General features: G+C 34.3%; 1 protein-coding gene and 1 pseudogene across 1 annotated transcript; one reads left to right on the top strand and one right to left on the bottom strand.

Annotated features, from left to right (window-relative positions):
* The first annotated feature begins 3,317 nt into the window (after positions 1–3,317).
* Positions 3,318–6,896, top strand: LOC134239437 (chitin deacetylase 1-like; annotated as a pseudogene).
* Positions 6,897–7,897: 1,001 nt separating this feature from the next.
* Positions 7,898–21,258, bottom strand: LOC134239402 (GTPase activating protein homolog 4-like). The gene is made up of 6 exons (XM_062721574.1): positions 21,198–21,258; positions 18,348–18,954; positions 17,664–17,782; positions 13,303–13,539; positions 12,934–13,053; positions 7,898–9,538 (listed from the first exon to the last, which is right to left on the bottom strand). The coding sequence occupies exons 1-6, from the start codon at positions 21,216–21,218 to the stop codon at positions 9,470–9,472; spliced, it is 1,173 nt and encodes a 390-aa protein (XP_062577558.1). The 5' UTR covers positions 21,219–21,258; the 3' UTR covers positions 7,898–9,469.
* Between the last annotated feature and the right edge of the window lie 120 nt (positions 21,259–21,378).

Here is a 21,378-nt window from a genome sequence, read left to right as displayed (position 1 = left end):
ATTGGAAATAAATAATCCGTCCTTCACCGACATGAAAATCGCATCCCCCCCCATTCCAGAATCAAATGGTCGTCCCACAAAATTCTCTGGAAATTTCGACTTAGGAAAAACAGAAGCAGCACGTTTGTCACATGCAGTTAATCTATAAGTTGGTTCTATTTTTTTATGGAAAAATCTTTCTTCTTTACTTTTAAGTTCTGGTGAAAAATGTGCACACGTTCTAGATAGCAGTAGGTGCATGGTTAAGAATTAGATTGTAGTCAGAAATATATTTCAAATCTAATGTACCCGGGTATACAAAGTTCACGTTTTCTGGGACAACCCTAGTATATAGTACAATTTTACATTGTATTTATAAATATCCTCCTTATGTCAGTCGGACTAATTCCTTAAATCATATATAGCATTTTTTTTTTTTGAGATATTGAATATAATACCGGTAATGACATTTCTTTACAATAAAAATAAATGAAGTCATTTAATTTTTATCAATAATTTCGACATTTTGCCATTGTATGACGGTGTTCTCCATAAATAAATACTAGTAATGAGGGCATTAAAAGTTAATTTTTGGTGATAGAATAGAATCATTTTATTGGATTAAATCCGATTTAATTTTTTTTTTAAAAATGCGTAAAAATAAAAGTTTATAATCATGCATATTGAATAAAAACTGGTAAAAAAAAAATATAGTAGCTATCAGACACGAGTCGACAATATAATAAGCACGATAACTTTGAAATTACTAACTCAAAAAGCTTATACATATCTTTTAAAAATAAATGCACGTATTTTGTCAATAATTTTGAAGGTAAAATATGCACGTATGTAGAAGTGTTACATGTATGAACTGGCTTTGGGGCCATAAAACTTAGACAAGCTCACTTTTGATCTCAGTCTCACTTTTCCACTTTTAATTCCTTTGGAAAAAAGTGAGACTGAGATCAAAAGTGAGCTCATCTAAGTTTTATGGTCCCCAGGCCTGATGACGTTTAGATATATTCTTATGCGTATGTATATGCATGTTATATATTTAAAAAGATCGAAGACAAGCAGTCTGTAAATCTGTGCACAGGTGCTTGTGGACAGGATTCTCCCTTTCAATATTAAAAAAATCATGTTAAACGTGAAACAGCTGAATAGAAGTTGCATATGATTGATATATTTCCGTGATTTTCAAATAGAAACATATAGATTAAGTTGTCAGAAATTGGAAATGAAGAGAGATGAATCAGATTTTTTTTTATATTGAAAAAAAAAGTGGGGGGGGGGGGGTCCACGAGCACCAGTGATACTGTGCATAGATTTATCATTAATTTACACTCAATACCGATTTTTTGTGTATCTATCAAACTAAGAAAGTATAAATGTATAAACATGGAAAAAAAACCAAGTAAACAAGTTTTATTTCATTTCCTGACCAAAATATTTAGAAGTCCCGATTGACCCAAAACGTGTTGTCAGGCCCCGAAACATCGGCGTACCGAATCATCGCTGTCCAAAAACATCCATGATTCCCTTTCGGGATACCTGTCGTCAGTGTTACACGTTTCCAAACTGAATCTTTTAACGATAATGGACTTATTTGTTCAATTTCTTCATTGTCGACTGCTCAGCTCACTGCGAGTGTTTGTCGGAGCATATGGCGGAGCAAGTGTTTTCTGATCGCGCAGAATAAATAAAATTATTTCATTGGTTGAAAATTTGTTGTGATTGACAGCTAGCGATACGTTAATTCTGATGTTCTGTAATTAATACAGTAATTGGTAAGGTTTAACAGTGCCTTGAATAAGAGTCTACTCTACATTAAAACATATTAGAAATGTTTTACAAGAAAACATAATAAAACAAATGTAGCCTTTTAAATTATTAAATTCCTTAAACTACTCTAATAAATGAATATAAAGGAAAACAATTACATTACAGGCACGTAGCATCGTTTTTGAAAGTGGGGGGGCCAACCTGAGAAAATTTTTTGTTTACTCACCTGAAAAAGTTGACAAGCAAAAAAAAAAAAAAACGAAAATTAAAAGTTGCCCAAACTCGAAAATCCTATTTCGTGGGGGGGGGGGGGGGGGGTAGTGGCCAACTTTTTCAAAGCCAACTTACTATCACTTCCAATTTTTTCCTCATAATCATTGCTATCACTATACTGTGGTTATAAAGTGGGGGGCCAACCATCCTATCAATGAACATTTACAATAGTAAAGGTTATGTTGGGGAAAAAAGTCACCCCCCCTGGGTTTCCCTGCATTAAACAGCCCAAATTAATTTTGATCTATAGTCTCTAAGTGATATAAAAGACAAGAAAAAAAACTTATGACCTGTTCTCATTATCTTCAAATTTTGTTCTCATTCTTTGTAAAAAAAAAAAAAATAAATGAAATGTAGCCCTTTAATTCGGTCAATCCATATATAAATTAAATATATATGAACTGAGGATTTTTCTTCACAGAAAAGAGTATATAGGTATATAGAATGGTACCTTCCAATGACAATGTCACTCAGACTGCAATATCATGAATATGAATATTAAATAGACACTATCATATTCAGTATATTCTAGAAAATATCAATAAGAATAACAGTTTTCCTTTTTATAAAAAAAGATCCCTAATATAAATCTATGCCAAAAAATGTTTTATTGAGAGAAAAAATATTTTGGGTGGGTTAGTGTGATGTCATAATAGTAGTTATAGTAATTTGCAGATCGCATTGGTTAATTTTCAGCTAAGGTGGAATCATGCGATAGGAGTCAAAAAGTTATATTAGCATATATATATTTTTTTAAAAGATGTTTTAACTGGGTTTTCGGCCAGATTGCGTTTTACCAAACCCTTGAACCAAAGTGTTGCTTTGGATCTAACGTCTTCAGGTTTGACCAATTTTGTTCTCGCGGGTTCGACAAAACTCTTGAAGCTCTGAAATCCTATCAAAACAATGTATATAATGTTGTTCTGTGCGGGACCAGCCAGTTACTGCTTTATCAGCACTATAGTTCTAACTCGACCGATTCTTCCTGGAGGCGCCACCGTCACCTTATCTTCTGCCACAGGTCGCCATGCCGTCTGCACTGTTAAAACTCGGAGGCCACTGTAAGGGAATTCGAAGAACATTAATTTATTCCATCAAAGAAAACGAACCCTTAACTCATAAAAATTCACATGTCAATGTTTTAGTGACGACCAATGTAAATCCTTTACAATAAAGAGGTAGTCCGTTCGTCTGATCCCCTTAGACCCTCATCATCCCTTTTCCCCTGTACTCCGTAGCTAGTTCCCATGAGTCCCCTGATTCCAGAACTTTCAGATAAGAAAGTTCAGTACACATAAACCTAAGGAATATTGCACTACCGGGTCCATAACTACAGACAGGTGCTGATCATGTCTCTGCTCCTAGCGGCTTTAGCAACTCTAGTCCTGGGGGTCACAGCCCAGGGAGGGTGTGACCCCACCAGCAACTGTCAGCTGCCCAACTGCCGCTGTTTTCTGGACACTGCCGTTCCCGGGGGTCTGAATAAGTCGGACGTTCCCCAGCTAGTCGTTCTGACTATGGACTATACTTTGAATGAAGAATATGAACCGTTATATAACCAGATCTTTGTGGTTAACAATCCTAATGGATGTGAGATCAGGGGAACATTCTTTATCCAAGATCAAGGCTCGAACCTTGGACTGGTCAAGCGGTATGCTGACGGAGGGTTTGAGATTGGAATCAATTCTATAGATGGAACGATTCCTACTACAGAGGGAGACATGGTCAACATGATGAAAAGTAAGGCGTTTCTCTCCAGACACTACTTCCCAACTACAGGCACGACGTCCCGCTAGTATAGTGTTAATGATATTTGCCAAAAGTACATGTAAAGTGTCAATGATGCATGCATATAGTAGCATATAGTAGCAATAATCAATCATTTCTCTTCATGAAATCTATCATTGCATTTTTTGATTGTTTGATTGAATTATAATGAACCTTTAATGTCATCGGCATCACATGTATCACCAAAGTAGATGATATTCTGCAGAGCAAAACATTCCTGTAAACAATGAGAAATGTGAACTTTTTTTATCTTTCAGCTGTAAAGCAGGTCTGAAGATCGTTCACGGAATTGTTCTTTATGAAAAATATCACTGTATTGAATTTGTAGAACTTTTTAGCGCTTCCGGTGATACTTTCACGCTGTAAATCTTTATTTTGGTTTAATTAACATATATTTTATACAAATGAATGGGGTCCGCTTTTGTTCAGTATTAACTTTTAAGAACTTATGAAAAAAAAACAAAAAAAAAAACAGAAGAAACTTTCTACGCTGATTCGATCTGACAAATATATAGTAAAGCTAGACCAAATATGTGCACATATGGACATATAAAAACTATAATAAGATTTCCATAAACAACCTTTCCATTGCCATCTTCCTCTTGAAATTAAACCCCCTGTACATTGAAATGGATTTCAGCGATCGGTAACAATGGCTTGCTTTATGACGCCGGGTGTGTTACAAGTCAGTACGATCAGCAGTTGAATTACAAATGGCCGTTTACGTACGACTACCCACCGACCGAGAACCTGTGTACAACAGGCACCTCCGCCACCAGGAAGTACCCAGGTAAAGTCATTATCTGCCACATGTGGCAAATTAAAATCCCAGGTAACGTCATTATCTGCCACATGTGGCACATTCAATTTTAGGTAGCTGCCATATTTGCCACATGTGGCACATTAAAATCTTAGATAACGTCATTATCTACCACATGTGGCACATTAAAATCCCAGGTAACGTCATTATCTACCACAATCATGTGGCACATTAAAATCCCAGGTAACGTCATTATCTACCACATGTGGCACATTAAAATCTCAGGGGGCGGCATTATTTGCCACATGTGGGCCTGGCACATCAAAATCTCAAGTAAAGCTATTATTTGCCACATCAAAATTTCAGGTTAAGCCATTATTTTTGGCACATTAAAATTCCAGGAAATGCCATTATTTACCAATTGTAGCAAATTAAACATGTTGAAATCCCAGGTAAACGTCAACATTTATCATAACGCCAAGTAATGTAAATATTAAGCACATTTGGCACATTAAACTAACGATAAGCATATTTACACCGTTCTATCTGTCGTGTCGTGTATCTATCAAAAATGTCTTTGTCAAAGAAGAACCATTAATAACTCTTAAAGTAAAGGGTTGGAAATTTAACGATTTCGATATTTCATGAAATGGCGAGCTGGAACTCGTTTTACCAGTATCAAACATTTCTTCAAAAGGAATAAGGAGGTGGAAAATTTGATGACTATATTACGGTATTAATTCGTCAACGTTACCACATTGATATCATCAAAATTCCCACTTCAATATAATTAAAGTACCCTCTCCTTCTCATGACGTAATTGCACAGACCCACTGTTAGTGAATAACTGTTTATACGATGTTAAACTTTGACAGGTAAATGGCAGGTGCTGGTTGCCGATCTGACGTGGACACAAACACTCAAACACTGGGTGTACCGGGGTACATGTATATATACGTGTTTGACCTGTTATACAATAAGTAAGACAAACATTGAGATATAAATACAATACAACTGAGATACTAATACTCACACACCGAGATAAGGGTACTCAAACCCCGAGATACATCTTCCCAAATACTGAAATACAAGTGCTCAAACACTGAGATGTATTCATATAGTGAGATATATCTGGATATATTTACTAATACTTAACTACCAATAAATACGGAGAAATGTATAATACAGTAGCCATGTTCTAATTTGAGTCGTTCTGTTTTGTTGTAGTTTCGCCTCCCACTATGAAGGTAATAAGGAGCCCTATGTTCTGGTGTTAGACCCGCTGTGGATGAAGACCGACTACAAACTGGAGGGGACCATAGAGTTCGTGGATTACGTCAGAGCTGCTTTTGACGTACGTCTCTATAATTATTACTCATGCATTTTAACAAATACAGATTATTTCTCAGGTTTTCAGACAACACCCAATAAATAGGTTAATACTCTGAACTCTTTTTGCTTAAACAACATGTACAGGCTTGCACAAAGAAAGGTTTTCTGATTCACACAAGAAAAACACAAGAAGATCGAAATTACAGAATTTTCAGGATGTCTAGATTTATTCTATATTTTAACTAGATTGGTTGATTTTAAAGATATATGGATTGTCACTATTAACTTCATTGGTTGATTTTTAAGATGTTTGGGTTGTTATTTAACTTGATTGGTTGTTTTTCAGGATATGTAGATTGTTCACTTGATTGGTTAATTTTAAGATGTATGGGCTGTTACCATTAAATTGATTGGTGGATTTTTGATAACTGTTGCTTGTTCCTGTCAATTTGATTGGTTGTTTTCCAGGATGTTTGGGTTGTTACCATTAAATTGATTGGTTGATTTTTGATAAGTGTTGGTTGTTTCTGTTAATTTGATTGGCTGTTTTCCAGGATGTGTGGGTTGTTTGTTAATTTGATTGGTTGTTTTCCAGGATGTGTGGGTTGTTACCATTAAATTGATTGGTTGATTTTTGATAAGTGTTGGTTGTTTCTGTTAACTTGATTGGTTGTTTTTCAGGATGTGTGGGTTGTTACCATTAAATTGATTGGTTGTTTTCCAGGATGTGTGGGTTGTTATTTAATTTCATTGGTTGTTTTCCAGGATGTGTGGATTGTTACAGCTAACCAGATGTTACAGTGGGTCCAGACCCCAACCAAAAACTCAGAACTTAACAACTTTGCTCCATTCCAGTGTTAAAAACATCACCAGTTCATTTTACATGAAGATTATGTGTAAAACTTTAAGTGTGGGACTCTCTCGCACATTTATACCGGTAGTATTCAAGCAGTTAGTTTGTATCGTTTTTAAGTTTTTTTTATAAATAAAACATTTAACATTTGAATGAGGCTGCTTTTTTCATATGTTCATGACCTTATATAAGCTGGTGGTGGGGTGGTTAAAAAGATGAACTGCACTGCATTTGTAAGGTGCTGAGCTAGGTCTAATTTATTGTTTACAAATTAAAGGTTTACAAGAATTTATAAGAACATAAGAATTAAAAATTTCAAATGACAGGTAACATACCGGTACATGTGAGAGAAGTGACTTTTTCGCCGAGATTGACCCCACTTCATGAAAATAAGAAAATCTTTAAATCTTAAAAGACTTTAAAAAATGATTACCTTATTTCAATTTTACAAAACATCATTTTCTATGCAATTCTGCAAAAGATTTTTATGGATCTCTCTACAATTATTGACTTTTGATGAAGTCTACTCAGGACTATATGGACCTGGTCAGGTGTTTGTTCAGCAAGGCAGACAAATAGGATATACAAGTATATTTTTAAGTAAACAAATAGTATGCAATAGTTTTGCTAAGTTTCAAATGTACCTTTCAAGAATGCAAAAATTCTGGACGTCCTTAACATCCAAAATTTGTGAGAATCTGACCTAAGAATCAGTAACTCAGTACATTATTTTTGCAGTAAGAAGACACTATGAAGAATACAAAATACTAACTTGAAGAATATCAGATACCAATGATACAGTACTATATACTTTCATGTATTAATTCAAAAATATAGGATTTAGGATTACATAAACCATTTACATACACTTGCAGTTTAACTTAATTTAAAGTTTGATAAAGTGAACATTTTCTTTCGGGTTTATAAGTAACACTGTAGCAGCATGTGACTGGGTGACTAAGAGACCAAAAATTGTTTTTTCTATCTTTATACAAAATATTTTATAAATTTTTAAATATGAATGAAATCAATTGCATCTATACACATAATTCCAAGCATTCATACCTTAGAACTTATGGGATTTTATCACATACCAACCCAATTCAAGAAGTCAAAACAAAAAACTCAAAGATATTTTAGATTTATCTACCTAAGATTTACCGTTTACAGAAAATGTTAAAAACATTATAAATATAAATTGCTTTTTCACCAAGAATGCAACAAACTAAGTGCTAAGTACAATACTTAAACATTATAGTCACAAATTATAAGAAAGAAAGTTTGAGAAACAATGAAGGCAAAGTGTAGCCAATTAATAAACATACATGTGAATACATTTGTATCTAACATTCAACTAAGATACACAAATTAAGTCACAGTCTTGAAAACAAAAGTATGCATCCAATCCCTACATACAATGGATCCCCACAACATCTCGGTCCAAGTTCACTGAGGGCTGTATGATCTCTGACAGACTTCAAGATACCAAGATTTACAGCAATCCGGCTAAAACTGCAGAATCAGTAGCCTTTTGAAAGACTTTTACAGAAGTTTTTATCCCAATAAAATGGCAACACTGTTGGTGGAATCAAAATCTGATACTGAATATGTATCTGACTGAGGTTTACAGACAGAAAAAATAATGTAAGACAGGTACTTTCCTATAGTATAAACTTTTCTGTTCCCTAACCATTAAAGCTACCTGCGTTTGTCAGGGGTTCCATGGCCACAAGTGGACACAGAACACGATGTTGTGAGGATCCCTTCAATACTATTTTGTAACATGTTCAATATAGCTGCCCTTCATAATCAGAACACATCAAATGTCCACATCTTCTCCCTTCCCAATCAATAACAAGTCTACCTTCAGTAAAATTGTACTGAGGACTGTAATAAGAACGGCTTTCCAGTAAAATGATCAAACACAGAATTAAAGTGAAAAAATCGTAAAATGTAAAGGCAAGCTTTTAAAAATATTCTCAGTATAATCTACAGGTATTTACAAAGATCACTTTAAAAACAGAGTCAAACTTACTCCAATACACAGATAATTTACAAGATAGGTATACTTAAATTATCATGTAAATTGTCAAGAGAAAACATTAAAGTTCAAAATATATAAGTGCAAAACTTTTTCTGTTTGCATTTTAAATACACATTTGAACCAGTAAGGTATCTAAGACCAACAATGAATATCCTGTCAGAATTTACAGTAACCAGCTGTGTATATTGTAACCAATAAGGAAAAATGTGACGGGTCAGAAAAGGATTCCAACCAAGATCTCATTAATGATAGTCTGATGCTCTACCGAGTCACCACAGTGATCTAACTTGTCTGACCAGTACAATACAACTTTAATACATACATAAATGTTTCCTCTACAGAAAGTCTAAGTTTAGAGTGCCTGTACAAAGTTTCTGGTGCTTTGATGGAATTTTAAGACAATCCCTTATTAGTACATGCTGTCTTTCTAAAGACATTGTTAATTCATATTTCTTTCGATTCCAATGTAAACTTTTTACAGCCTCTGTTATTCCAGGAATATGAACTTTCTGAGCACTGTTTTTTGATGTTTTCTCCAGTCTTAAGTAATTCCTGTTTGATGTTTGGAGGTCATTTCTCATTCCTACTCTCTGTCATGCCTCCTGGACAAAAGTCCCACCCTGATTCCAGGAGCTGTGGGTGGTCCCCCTCCCAGAGTCTATTCTACTTGGTCTTGTTCTCTATAGAGGCATTTAAACTGTGGATTTACATCCCAAGGTATGGCAAGCTAGAATTGAGAAAAAACATAGGTAATCAGAGATTACAGAGCTCACCTCAACGTGTGTTGTCTTTAAGTAAGGCAAATTAAGTCACACAATTAACCAACAAAAAGTGTACATCGAAAAAATGCAAAATTTATGCAAATTTGATACTTTGGAATAGACCTATATAAAAACTAAAAACTAGTTCTTCATCATGAAAATGTAATTAAAATCCAGCATCTGAAGCAAGATTGAGAGTTTTCATCCCTTGATGCATCATTTGTGCAACTGGTTTATATAAGCCTTATAGTTTCTTGGTGATAGACTTGCACCCATAACTTTTATCTATTATCTGGAAAATGTATGTCGAATTCAGCATCTGAACCAAGTCCATTAGTGTGCATCCTAAGATGCATCATCCATGCAAGTTTGGTCAACATAGGGCTTAAAGTTACTTGCAAATGAAACCTGTATAAAAAATTAACCTTTCCACTAATCCAGAAAATGTAGGTCAGATTCAGCATCCGAAGCCAGCCTAGTAGAATGCACCCTTAGATGTACCATCCATGCAAGTTTGGTCATTATAGAGCTCAAAGTTACTTGGAAATGAATCCTGTACCATAAACTTTAACCTGTTTACTCGTCCAGAAAATGTAGGTCAGATTCAGCATCCGAAGCAAGTCTGGTAGTATGCATCCTAAGATGTACCATCCATGCAATTTAGTCGTTATAGGGTTCATAGTACTGTACCTTGGAAATGAAACCTGCATCCAAAATTTTAACCTGTTCACTCAACCGGAAAATGTAGGTCAGATTCAGCATCCGAAGCAAGTCTAGTAGATTACATCCTAAGATGTACCATCCATGCAAGTTTGGTCATTATAGGTCTCAATGTATCTTCAAAATGACCTTCACCAAAAACTTTAACGTGTTCACTCAACCGGAAAATGTAGGTCAGATTCAGCATCCGAAGCAAGGCTGGTAGTATGCATCCTAAGATGTATCATCCATGTAAGTTTGGTCATTATATGTCTCATAGTAACTTGGAAATGAAACCTGCACCAAAAACTTTAACCTGTTCACTCAACCGGAAAATGTAGGTCAGATTCAGCATCCGAAGCAAGTCTAGTAGAATACATCCTAAGATGTACCATCCATGCAAGTTTGGTCATTATAGGGCTCAAAGTATCTTCAAAATGAAACCATCACCAAAAACTTTAACCTGTTCACTCAACCGGAAAATGTAGGTCAGATTCAGCATCCGAAGCAAGGCTGGTAGTATGCATCCTAAGATGTATCATCCATGTAAGTTTGGTCAACATAGGGCTTATAGTTACTCGGAAATGAGACCTACACCAAAAACTGCACCAAAAATGTTAACCTGCACCAAAAACATTAACCTGGTCATTCCTTTGCTGAAATTGCAGCATCTGAAACTTTGACTGGTACAATGAAACACACTAGCAACATCTTCCATGCATGTCTAATCAATATAGGACATAGAAGTACTTAAAAAGAAAACTGCTCCAAAAAACTTAACCTTAACCTGGGACGCCGACGCCGACGCCGACACCGACGCCGACGCCGACGCCGACGCCGAGGGTATCACATAAGCTCCCCCCAACTTCGTTGAGGTGAGCTAAAAATCAGTTATACAACTATGATACACAATTATTCCAAGGCTTTTCAAACAAGAGATGTTTATAAAACATTTATGCCTCCTCCCCCAAATAATTGGAATTTTTTTAAGTCCAAAAGGCATGACTCTGTCCCAAATACTTGATGCACCCAAAACAAAACCTAACCTAGGTATTTATCTGATAAATCTGTTTCCTAAATTTCATTTCAGTATGTGCAATCTCTGCAAAGGAAATGAATGGAAACTGCAAATAATAAGAATTACTCTCAGTCCAAGGAGCATAACTCTGTCAAAAATGGCTCATTCCTATCAAAAACAGAACTTGATCTAGATATTCTTATGATAAATCTGTAAGCAAAATTTTATTGCAGTTTATGCTCAGGATAGAGAGGCCTGAAGGAATCTTGTTAGCGGCATATGCCCCAAAAGGGGTAGCAGGCGTAAGTAAGAAAGTAAGTACGAGGGGGTATCAACAGTTCGTGGACTAGCGCCATAAAATTTAAACCGCTTTAGGTACATCAATGAATTTTAAAATATCCATTTAGCATAATCTTTTCTATCAATAGAAAAAACCACAAGTCATAAATTTTATTCTGTAATAAATTAGTAAAGATTTCGAAAGCAATGGTATGTCCAGGCGGCGCAACCTCGAAAACGACGTTTTTTTCGAACTAAGTGTAACTGAGAAAAACTCGTTTGATATGTACATTTTGACTTCCAAAAATCCCTTCAATTCAGGTTTGCGTTGGGACACTATTGTTCCATAAAATGTGGAATTTTTGCCTCATTCTTGAAGTTCTATGACATTTTATCATAAATTCAACATGGAGTGTCCGAACAATTAAGGCTAGAAAATGACGTCAAAAAGGGGGAGGTGTTTCCTTTTCCAACATTCTTCGAAGTTTTTCCCCTGAAAAAAAAACTAGTATAGGCCTAGGAAATGTTTAAACTTGCTACGAAGAAATAATATACATCAAGAGTACTTGTTTTTAATGCCAAAATAATTAAATTTAAAGAGAAAAGTAATACAAAATTAATGTCGATTTGAAGTCAAGTGGGAAAAATCAATCACGTCAAAAATGACGTTGATAATGTGTTGTAGCTATTGGCCTCCAAAAATCAGAATATGCTGGCACAATCAAGCCAGGATCTCTCCCAGTATAAAATTCCACTGGAAATACTATATGCATTGAAACCCGCTGTACATGACATTGTAAATTCACATAAACAAGACGGGTTCAATTCCTTAGTCAGCTCTAGGCAATCTCACCAAAATAAGTGTATGAGGTAGAAGAAGCAGACAATAAAAAACAATGACGTTGTCAGACATCATTAAACTAAACGACGACAGCGCCGGGTGATCATATAATGTCATTTTAATTTTATAATAATTTGGCAAATAATGAACGTATCAAGCTAAAATTTTCAACATTTCTTTATTTTTTGTTGTTTTATGTTCCTTAAAAGTTTTGTAAGCTCAGACTAAATAGTACTAATTTTATAGCCTCAGTCCACGAACTTTTTGATAACCCCCTCGTATATGCAATGACTGTGAAGAAAATGAACAGAAACTTGGTTAACCAACAAACAGACGGACCAACAGACAGCACCAAAGCAATATGCCCTCCCTTCTTTGCAGGAAAGCATAAATATAACCAGGAGTCCCAGTAGAGACTGTAGCTCTACTGGTTTTACTAGTAATGAAGAACCAACCTCTATGGATCCTCTTTGTAACAACAGAATCCTACTTTTATCGAGTCTTCAAACACCAGCAGAACTTACCCTAACGAGGAGTCCAGGAGCTATTTCATCGTCTGAGTCATCAGTTTCATCATCAGAGACCGAGGATGATAATTCGTCGTCCTGCTTCTTTTTGGGTGTAACCCTCCTCTTCTGACTAGGCTGAATAAGAATACAGTAACCACACGGTTTACTCAGAAAACCTCTAAAATGATGAACATCTGTTTTTTATGTTACCCTCTAGAGTTACACAACAATGTATTAAGCCATGGTTTTTTTTTTACAACATTGTTATGTCTGATTACCTTTGCGACTTTCTCAAGCATCTGTTTACCTTGACAATGTTTTATTTTTATATGTTTGTTTACATTGACAACAGTTTTGTTTACATTGACAACACCATATGGTTACCTTGACAGCTCGTTTTTTCCCTGTAACTTCTTTGCTCTTTGAAGAAGACATCGGAGAAGCTTTCCTTTTTCTGGTTTTTCTGACATCAATTGGAAAAGACGTTGATGCATCTTTCATCCTTCTCGATTTGCTGACATAAATAGAAGGAGACATCAAGGAGGTTTTCCTCTTTCTGGATTGGCTGATTTCATCTGGAAAAGTCGTTGATGCATCTTCCATCTTCTTGTTTTTTTTTACCTGAAATAAATACCGGTAAGTAGAATCTGTTTTACAATGATGACAATTCTTTGCTCACATAAAATCATAGAACACCTAAAGGTCCTAGCATAAAAAACCACTGTATCTTGGAAATATAAAAAAGTTGGCAGTCTGGCAGAGTTTAGGTGTAAGGATTTGATCCTTACACAACAGGTTTAAATCTACTGGGCAACATGGAGACTGGTTTTTCAAATGAATCCAAGGTCCCATTAGTGGAGTGACAAGACCATCAAAAATTTGAATTTAATGTACCACCCTACCCTATGGCTGACTTGTACTTTTTTGGTCAGATATATTACCAAGCAATAATTTTTGCCTGGTCGTAGAAAATTCTATGGTCAAAATTTAAAATAAAAGGAGATCAAAGATCAATGAATGAAATCTGACCATAATATTACATATAAAGTAAATTTGAAGGACTTCGTGAAAATAATGTATATTTGTATAGGAATTTTATTTATACGGTGAATATATTGATTTCATGGAAATGGAACAAAAAATTGCATAAGAATGCCCGTTTGTCTGTCTGTAAAATGAAAGGTTTGTCTTATAGTATTTTATTTAAACTTAAACGGTTTAATGCTAACGTACGTTATTCTTTACGAACAATCACGTAATATTTAGTACACAATGTAAAGAAAAATAAAAACAACAACACCCATCACCCCTACCCCCACCCACCCTAAAAAAAAACTGAATATGACCATAAATTTCGCACTTTTTTAAATGTAATGTTTTTATTAAGCCTTTTACATCTGATTCATTATTTTTTAAAGAAATTGTTCGAAGCTTTTTAGTAAAATTTCTCCTAGAGGTCATCCTTGCTCTCACACTGAAATTCGGTATTCCGGTCTCATCAAAGGACAGACAACATATTATTTAAAGTCTTAATATTATTCATTTCTCTATCTAAATAGCCAATTTTTTAATAATGAATGTTGTTTTGAAAATTTACGTTTAATTTGGTGAAATTTTGAATAAGCGTTTACTCATAAATTAAGCAGGCTACATTATACAGATTTTGGGGTTTTGAAATGTATGTTTGAACATGTATTGGTGTTAAAGTTGCAATTCTTTGAAAAGGGGTGAAGAGTTAAATTAATGACGTAATACATTTGCTAGAGCTGTAATTTCTATTCATTGGTTTTCATGTACACGTACATGTATATCTTTATTGTTAACTTTTCAAGAATATGATTTAATATTGAAGCAAAACTAACAATTCTTTCTCAAAAGGAAAAATATCGAAAAAGCTTTCTTATGACAGAACAAACCATGAGTTTTCCCAGTAAAAAATTTAGTGGATTGCTTTTACGGTTCCGTTTGATTCATATCTTCCTTTCTGGTACGCCTTTTTAAAAGCAAACTTTATGTACTGTAAGCACTGAGCTGACAAAATATGATATCCCTGCTCATAAACGATTATAGTATTAGAGTTCAATTTTTGGCAGTATGTACATGTAAGTGAGGAAATGCGTAAACAAAATATGTATCCCTTAGTTTGAATAATGACAAAGTCCATGTTTTTGCTGTAGAAAACACTAAATATATTTCCGAAGGAAACATGAAATAGTTTCTGTAAAGTCTTTATGATGAAATACTTAAATCGTTTTTCTCTTTCTGTTTCATACTTACGTTAATCTGTATTGCAATATCCAATCATGCAAGATACCTTGTTCAAACAGGAATGTGAAGGAAAAGTGACATGTTTGTCCTATACGTATTTTTTTAAATTGAAAAAAAGGAAAATTACTTTTAAATGCTAATTAATTTAAATTCAAACTGAATATTAGCGTTATCTTATTAATAATAGAAGCCAATTTAATATATTTAAGAATATTTTGATCGATGGAGTCACTGTCATAGACATGATGGGATTCTATAATCTGTTTCCAGTTACACAAAACATTTTAGATCAAGTAGAATACAAGACTAAGTGTAAGGATGTCTTTAAAAAAGTGCGGTTAATTTGATCAGAAATCATTGTCTTATAAATCTTTTTAACGCTTAAGTAAACATTCGTTATTAATATTGCATGAAATAATTGTACTGAATATATTTTGTTGAAATTAACGCAGTTTCTATAACAAAACTTAAGATTTAAAAAAAAAGGGGGGGGGGGCAAATAATATTCCTGAATAATTTTGCATCGTAAATTTAGATACCTGTAGCTATCCTATCACACACAAATTAGTATTTTTTTAAAAAATCAATAATCAATCTTTGAAAAAGAATATTATCAGCAAGTAAAATAAATAAATTAAATACCCCCCCCTTTTCACTTTCAACGCAAGTTAAAAAAAATTTGACTAGAGAAAACTCTACGAACGGGCAAAAATATATGAGGGGAGAAGTCTCTTTTATGAAATATAACTTTCAGCCATAGGGTATGCTGGTCCATTAAACTCGAAAACTAAGCATCTTTTTCTAGTATTGTCACTCCACTACATGTCACAGTAGGTACTGTCATGAAATTTATCCTTCAGTGCTCAAAGGCCATGATAAGGTCAGGTACAAGTCTAAATTTTCAGCATTCCACTAGCAAGTAGTGGATTCTCAATATGAGTTAAAAAATTCTCTGAAAGGATATAATTAAGCAAAGCATAATGATTGATCAATTGAAACTAGGTATTTAGAGCAAAAAGTGAATTATAGCAAAAAGTAAATTATAGCAAAAAATGAATTGTAGCAAAAATGAATTATGTCAAATAACGAATTACGGCAAAAATTGAATTAAAGCAAAAAATGAATTATAGCAACAAAAAAAAAATACGGCAAAAAGTGAATTATAGCAAAAAGCTAGAATCGTATCAAAAGTTTGTGATAATGAAACTTATCTTTTATCCAATTACTCGGTGGAAAATGAATCATTTACCATAAACTGGGTGGACAATCTTTACTCAAAGTAAAGTTAGACAATATTTTAGTGTTTCTTTCACTTTTTTTTTTCAAAAGATTTTTACATTGTTTTTGTCCAGTCTGTTGTCAACTTAAACCTTCGCCATGACTTTTCAATCCTTGACAGGTAGAGACTTGATATTTTGTATGCGTACTCCACAAAAAAATTCTTTCAAAAGACATCAAGGTCAATGACTTTGTGACCTTGACTGTGACCTACAAGCTAAAAATATCTTTTTTGAACTTTTTCCATAACTTTTGACACATGAGAGATAGAGACTTCATATTTGGTACGCATACTCCACTAATAAAGTTTTTCAAATGATATTAAGATAAATGACCTAGTTCCTTAACTGTGACCTATATACTAAAAATAGTTTTTTTTAAACTTTGTTGCCACCGGGCACATAGTGTTTCACAAACACATTTTGTTTGAAGTTAAACAAGATGTGTTTGTGAAACACTATGCGCCCGGCGGCAACAAAATTCTGAAAAAGCTATTTTTAGCATATATGTCACAGTCAAGGTCATTGACTTTGGTGTCATTTGAAAGAGATTAATCAGTGGAGTATGTATGCTAGATATGCAGTCTCTATCTTCTATGGTTCGAAAGTTATGGCAAAGGTACAAAAAAACTATTTTTAGTAAACAGGTCACATTTAGGTCACAAGGTCATTGACCTAGAGCTTAAGTAGTGGAGTATGCATACCAAATATGAATTCTCTATCTTTCATGGTTCATAAGTTATGGCGAAGGTTGAAGTCTGCAGACAAACAGAGAAACAAACAGACAGACAGGACAAAAACAATATATGCCCCAGATCTATCAATACGGGCTCATAAATATGACAATGAATATTAAAAAAAGAATACCAAAATAACCACTCCCTTTTCGCAATTTTCTAAGCGTCCGGGTAATAGAGATTATACAGTATTTGATTTCACTCAAAATTAGACAACAATCATGTACATGCAATGTTGACCAATATAACCAAAGACAGACTTCCTGGGAATGTAAAGTTTATATCAATTTTTGACATTTTACAATTATAGGGCTATCCAGGTAAATACGACAATTGCTGCAATTACTCCCTTCATAGGTAACTGTACAGTAAAAAACTGGAGGTATATAAGATTGATAAGTAAATAATTCTGATGCTGGAAATGAAACTGTTTGTATTAAAATACACAGTTCTGCCATGGTACCTTGGTCTGTATCCCTTTTGCTGTCTCCATCCTAGACTTGAGGACTGTAGCTCTGTAGACCTTATTCTTCTTGGCTTTTGTGGCAGGACTCTGTCTCTTGACCTTCATGGTTGAATCACCTGTAAATGTTTATATGAGACCTCCATTATTCATAGATTACAGGAATATTAGCCGGGTAATGGTTTAGAAGACAGAGTAAATTACAAACACATTTTATATAATGATGACAGATTTTTTGCACCTTGGAGATGGAAATCAAGTAACAAAGAAATTTTTATAGAGTTTGTTGCTTAGAAATTGTAGGAGTAACTAAAAGATTGAACATATTTTCATGTTACTGTATATGTTATAGCTCCATCAAGAGAACTAAATACTGATATAGCTCTGTCAACAGAACTAGATACAGTTACTGTTATAAACTCGGTTATAACGAAGTCACTGGGATCTGGATTCTGGAAAATTAATTTGCTATATCCGTAATTCTTGATATCCATACTGTATAAGGAATTTGTTAAACTTATGTAGTTGGGGATCCAAGATAACTTTGCCATATCCATGAATTCGCAATATCCGTGTTGGCACTAAATGAGTTTTACTGTACTGATATAGCTTCTTCAACGACCCTTCAAGGGAAGACAGACTTTAATGACTGCGCTTTTGAATGGATATCAGGAAAAGATTTACCAGTAGATGACCACTGTATTCCTTGTCTCTTCTCCTTATTCTCTTTTTCTCTTGCTAATTTTTTTGATAAATACCGAGCCCGGTCTCTTTCTCTTCTCTTCTGTATTTTGTCTCTCAAGCGGCTGAACACCTTATTTTTCTTTTTTTCTTTCTCTGTAATTTCTAGTTCACTGTTAGATAAATGCTCTCTTTCTTGTGTAATTCCTAATTCACTGGTGGGTAAATTTTCTCTTTCTTGTGCAATTCCTAATTCACTGGTAGATAAATGCTCTATTTCTTGTGTAATTCCTATTTCACTGGTGGGTAAATGTTCTCTTTCTTGTGTAATTCCTAATTCACTGGTAGATAAATGCTCTATTTCTTGTGTAATTCCTATTTCATTGGTAGATAAATGCTCTCTTTCTTGTGTTTTTCCTAGTTCACTGGTAGATAAATGCTCTATTTCTTGTGTAATTCCTATTTCACTGGTGGGCAGATGTTCTATTTCTTGTGTAATTCCTAATTTACTTGATAAACGTCTAGCCAACCTTTGTTTTCTCTTTCGTAATTTGTCTTTTATTTGTATTTTCTTGTAGCTACATTTTCTCCTTCCTCTTTTCTTTGTCATCTATAAAACGAAGGAAAGTAATATATGTACTGCATTTCCTGTAAATGAAGGGGAAAATTTAATTAAGCACTCGCCACTGAATTATAATTGTTGGACAGATGTACTCTCATAACTACTGGGGAGTAAGCAGATACTTTATGAAAATTTGCTTTCAGTCGAAATTACAGTCACAAAACTATATACATTGTTTTAAAAAAAATGGCCTTAAGAATATGGGTCTATGAGTTTCCAAGCCCTTTATGATAATAATTTCCACTTTGGTATTCTATAGAAAACAAAGCTACATCACTGACCTGATGTGCCCCCTTAGTAATTGAGTGTGATGTTGTTTTTTTCCTTGTCAGGGAATTTTTACATGATACCAAAACTTTGTCTATCTCCACCTTCCACCCAAATTAATTTCCAAATATGGTATTATATAGAAAGCAAATCTGCTTTACTCAGATGTGCCCCCCTAATGATTTCGTATAATGACTTGTTTGGATTAAAAATTGTCCAAGTTTATACGCTTGGATCTGTAGCTCTGTTTTATCAGTTCGAATTTTCTCAAGCAGAGGGCTATAGTTCTTGAGGCTGGTACATTGAACCCTTGACTGGTCCAAGGAATGTTCTCTCTCTCTCTCCATCCCCACTATGGCTATGCACTTTTCATTTTGAGTGTTTTGTCTACCAATGTCTGGGCAACTCAGACACTGTCAGAAATGATGAAACCATTTTAAAGGTTTTCCAGATTTATTACACCCTTAATTTCATTTTTATCGCATAATTTGAACGAAAAGTACTTGGGCTAAGAGAAGGGATTATTTTTAAAAGGTCTATGGAATGCCATATACGACAGCCAACTGCTTACTGCCAACTGCTGACTGCTTACTGCCAACTGTCAGCTGCTTACTGCCACACATATTTGAATAAATTTTATTTTTATATTGATATTTATGTAAATAAAAAAAAAAAGGCGTGGATCTATAGGACATTTTTTCCAAGAGGGTCACTCTGGTAAAAAAAAAATCCAACCCAGAAATTTCTTAACAAGAAAAAAAATACGTAAAGCCCTTTCCTAAATGTGAAAATATATTTCGGCCGGGGAGAGGGGGTTCTTATGCGTCATACCTTCATGTGTATGACATTTTTCATACCAACTTAACACGAATCCACATTTTCCATTTTCGGTTGGGGAGGGGGGGGGGTTCTAAGGTTCCTTTTAGTTTATTTATTTTGTACATTAAATAACTTTTAGTTGAGTTAGTTTGTGCATTAAATAACTTTACAAATTTCAGAGGGGTGTTCCGGACCCCTCTCTCTAGATCTATGCATGTAAAACATATTTTATTTGTACAAACAGAGAGATATAAATATTTGATCGGCGTTTTCTAAGTGGAGGGTCCAAGGTCAGTTATACCGGTAGTTCGTTTAGTTTATTTAACGTATAACTGTACAAATTTTAAATGCCCTCCCCCCAGATCTGTGCATGTGAAACATTTATTATAACACACAGACATATACATCTTTAATTTGAGGAAATTTTTAACTATAGAATATAATGGAAAACGGAAATTTATTTTCAAAACATCTTTCTCTGCAAAACGACAAATCTTTTTTAATTATTATTCTCTCTTCAAAGGTTTTGTTGTCTCCGGGGGAGGGGGGAGGGCTTCTTTATAGATTAAAAGCAGAAAATAGTCATTTTATTACCTATTTCAAATAGGAAAACAAATAAAAAAATAAACAATGTACTTTATCAACCACATATATTGAATATTACATAAGATAAAACATATTGGTCATTTTATTTAATTCAATTTTACCAGCGTGACCCCCTTGGAAAAAATGTCCTGGATCCCTGCCTTTTTTTGTGAAAATTCATATAAATATCAATACAAATATAAAATTTATTCAAATATGTGTGGCAGTTGGCAGTAAGCAGCTGACAGTTGGCAGTAAGCGGTCAGCAGTTGGCAGTAAGCGGTTGGCTGTCGTATATGGCATTCCATAAAGGTCCGATGTCTTTGTTATGTTTTTCTGACACTGCCTTACAATATCATGATTTTAACACTGATCAACAGCTGAATTATCATTAAAACAATAAAATGTGGTAAATATAAAGAAGAAAATAAAATAAGATTAAATAAATACCCACGAGAAAACAGTTTGAAAATTTTGTTCTTGCAACGGCACCACCCTCACTAACGGTCGCACCGTGTCAATTCTGTTACAGTTTCACTTTACCAACAGTAGGTACTTGCCAAGTTAGGGCTTGGGTCCATCAGGAAAAAAATTAAATGTGCATGAACACCGATCCCGCTGGTGAACATCGATCCCGATATTAAAATAAAAGGCAATCAAATCTGACAAAGCATTTTTACCTTGTTATGAACTAAAATATCTGTAAATAATAAAGAGCAACTGTGTGAAGTATAAGATTCT

This window comes from Saccostrea cucullata, unplaced genomic scaffold (assembly GCF_032062105.1).
Source record: "Saccostrea cucullata isolate Sc308-1 unplaced genomic scaffold, CSIRO_AGI_Scuc_v1 ctg344, whole genome shotgun sequence".
Classification (NCBI taxonomy): Eukaryota; Metazoa; Mollusca; class Bivalvia; order Ostreida; family Ostreidae; genus Saccostrea; species Saccostrea cuccullata.
The sequence above is the reverse complement of the archived record's forward strand: the minus strand, read 5'-3'. Positions and strand labels throughout refer to the sequence as shown.

Coding starts and splice junctions, on each gene's coding strand:
- LOC134239402 (XM_062721574.1), bottom strand. CDS start 21,218: ATGGACCCAAGCCCTAACTTG. Junction 17,783..18,347: donor AATACAGTGGTCATCTACTG/GTAAATCTTTTC, acceptor AAACATTTACAG/GTGATTCAACCATGAAGGTC. Junction 9,539..12,933: donor CTCCTGGACTCCTCGTTAGG/GTAAGTTCTGCT, acceptor TCTCAATTCTAG/CTTGCCATACCTTGGGATGT.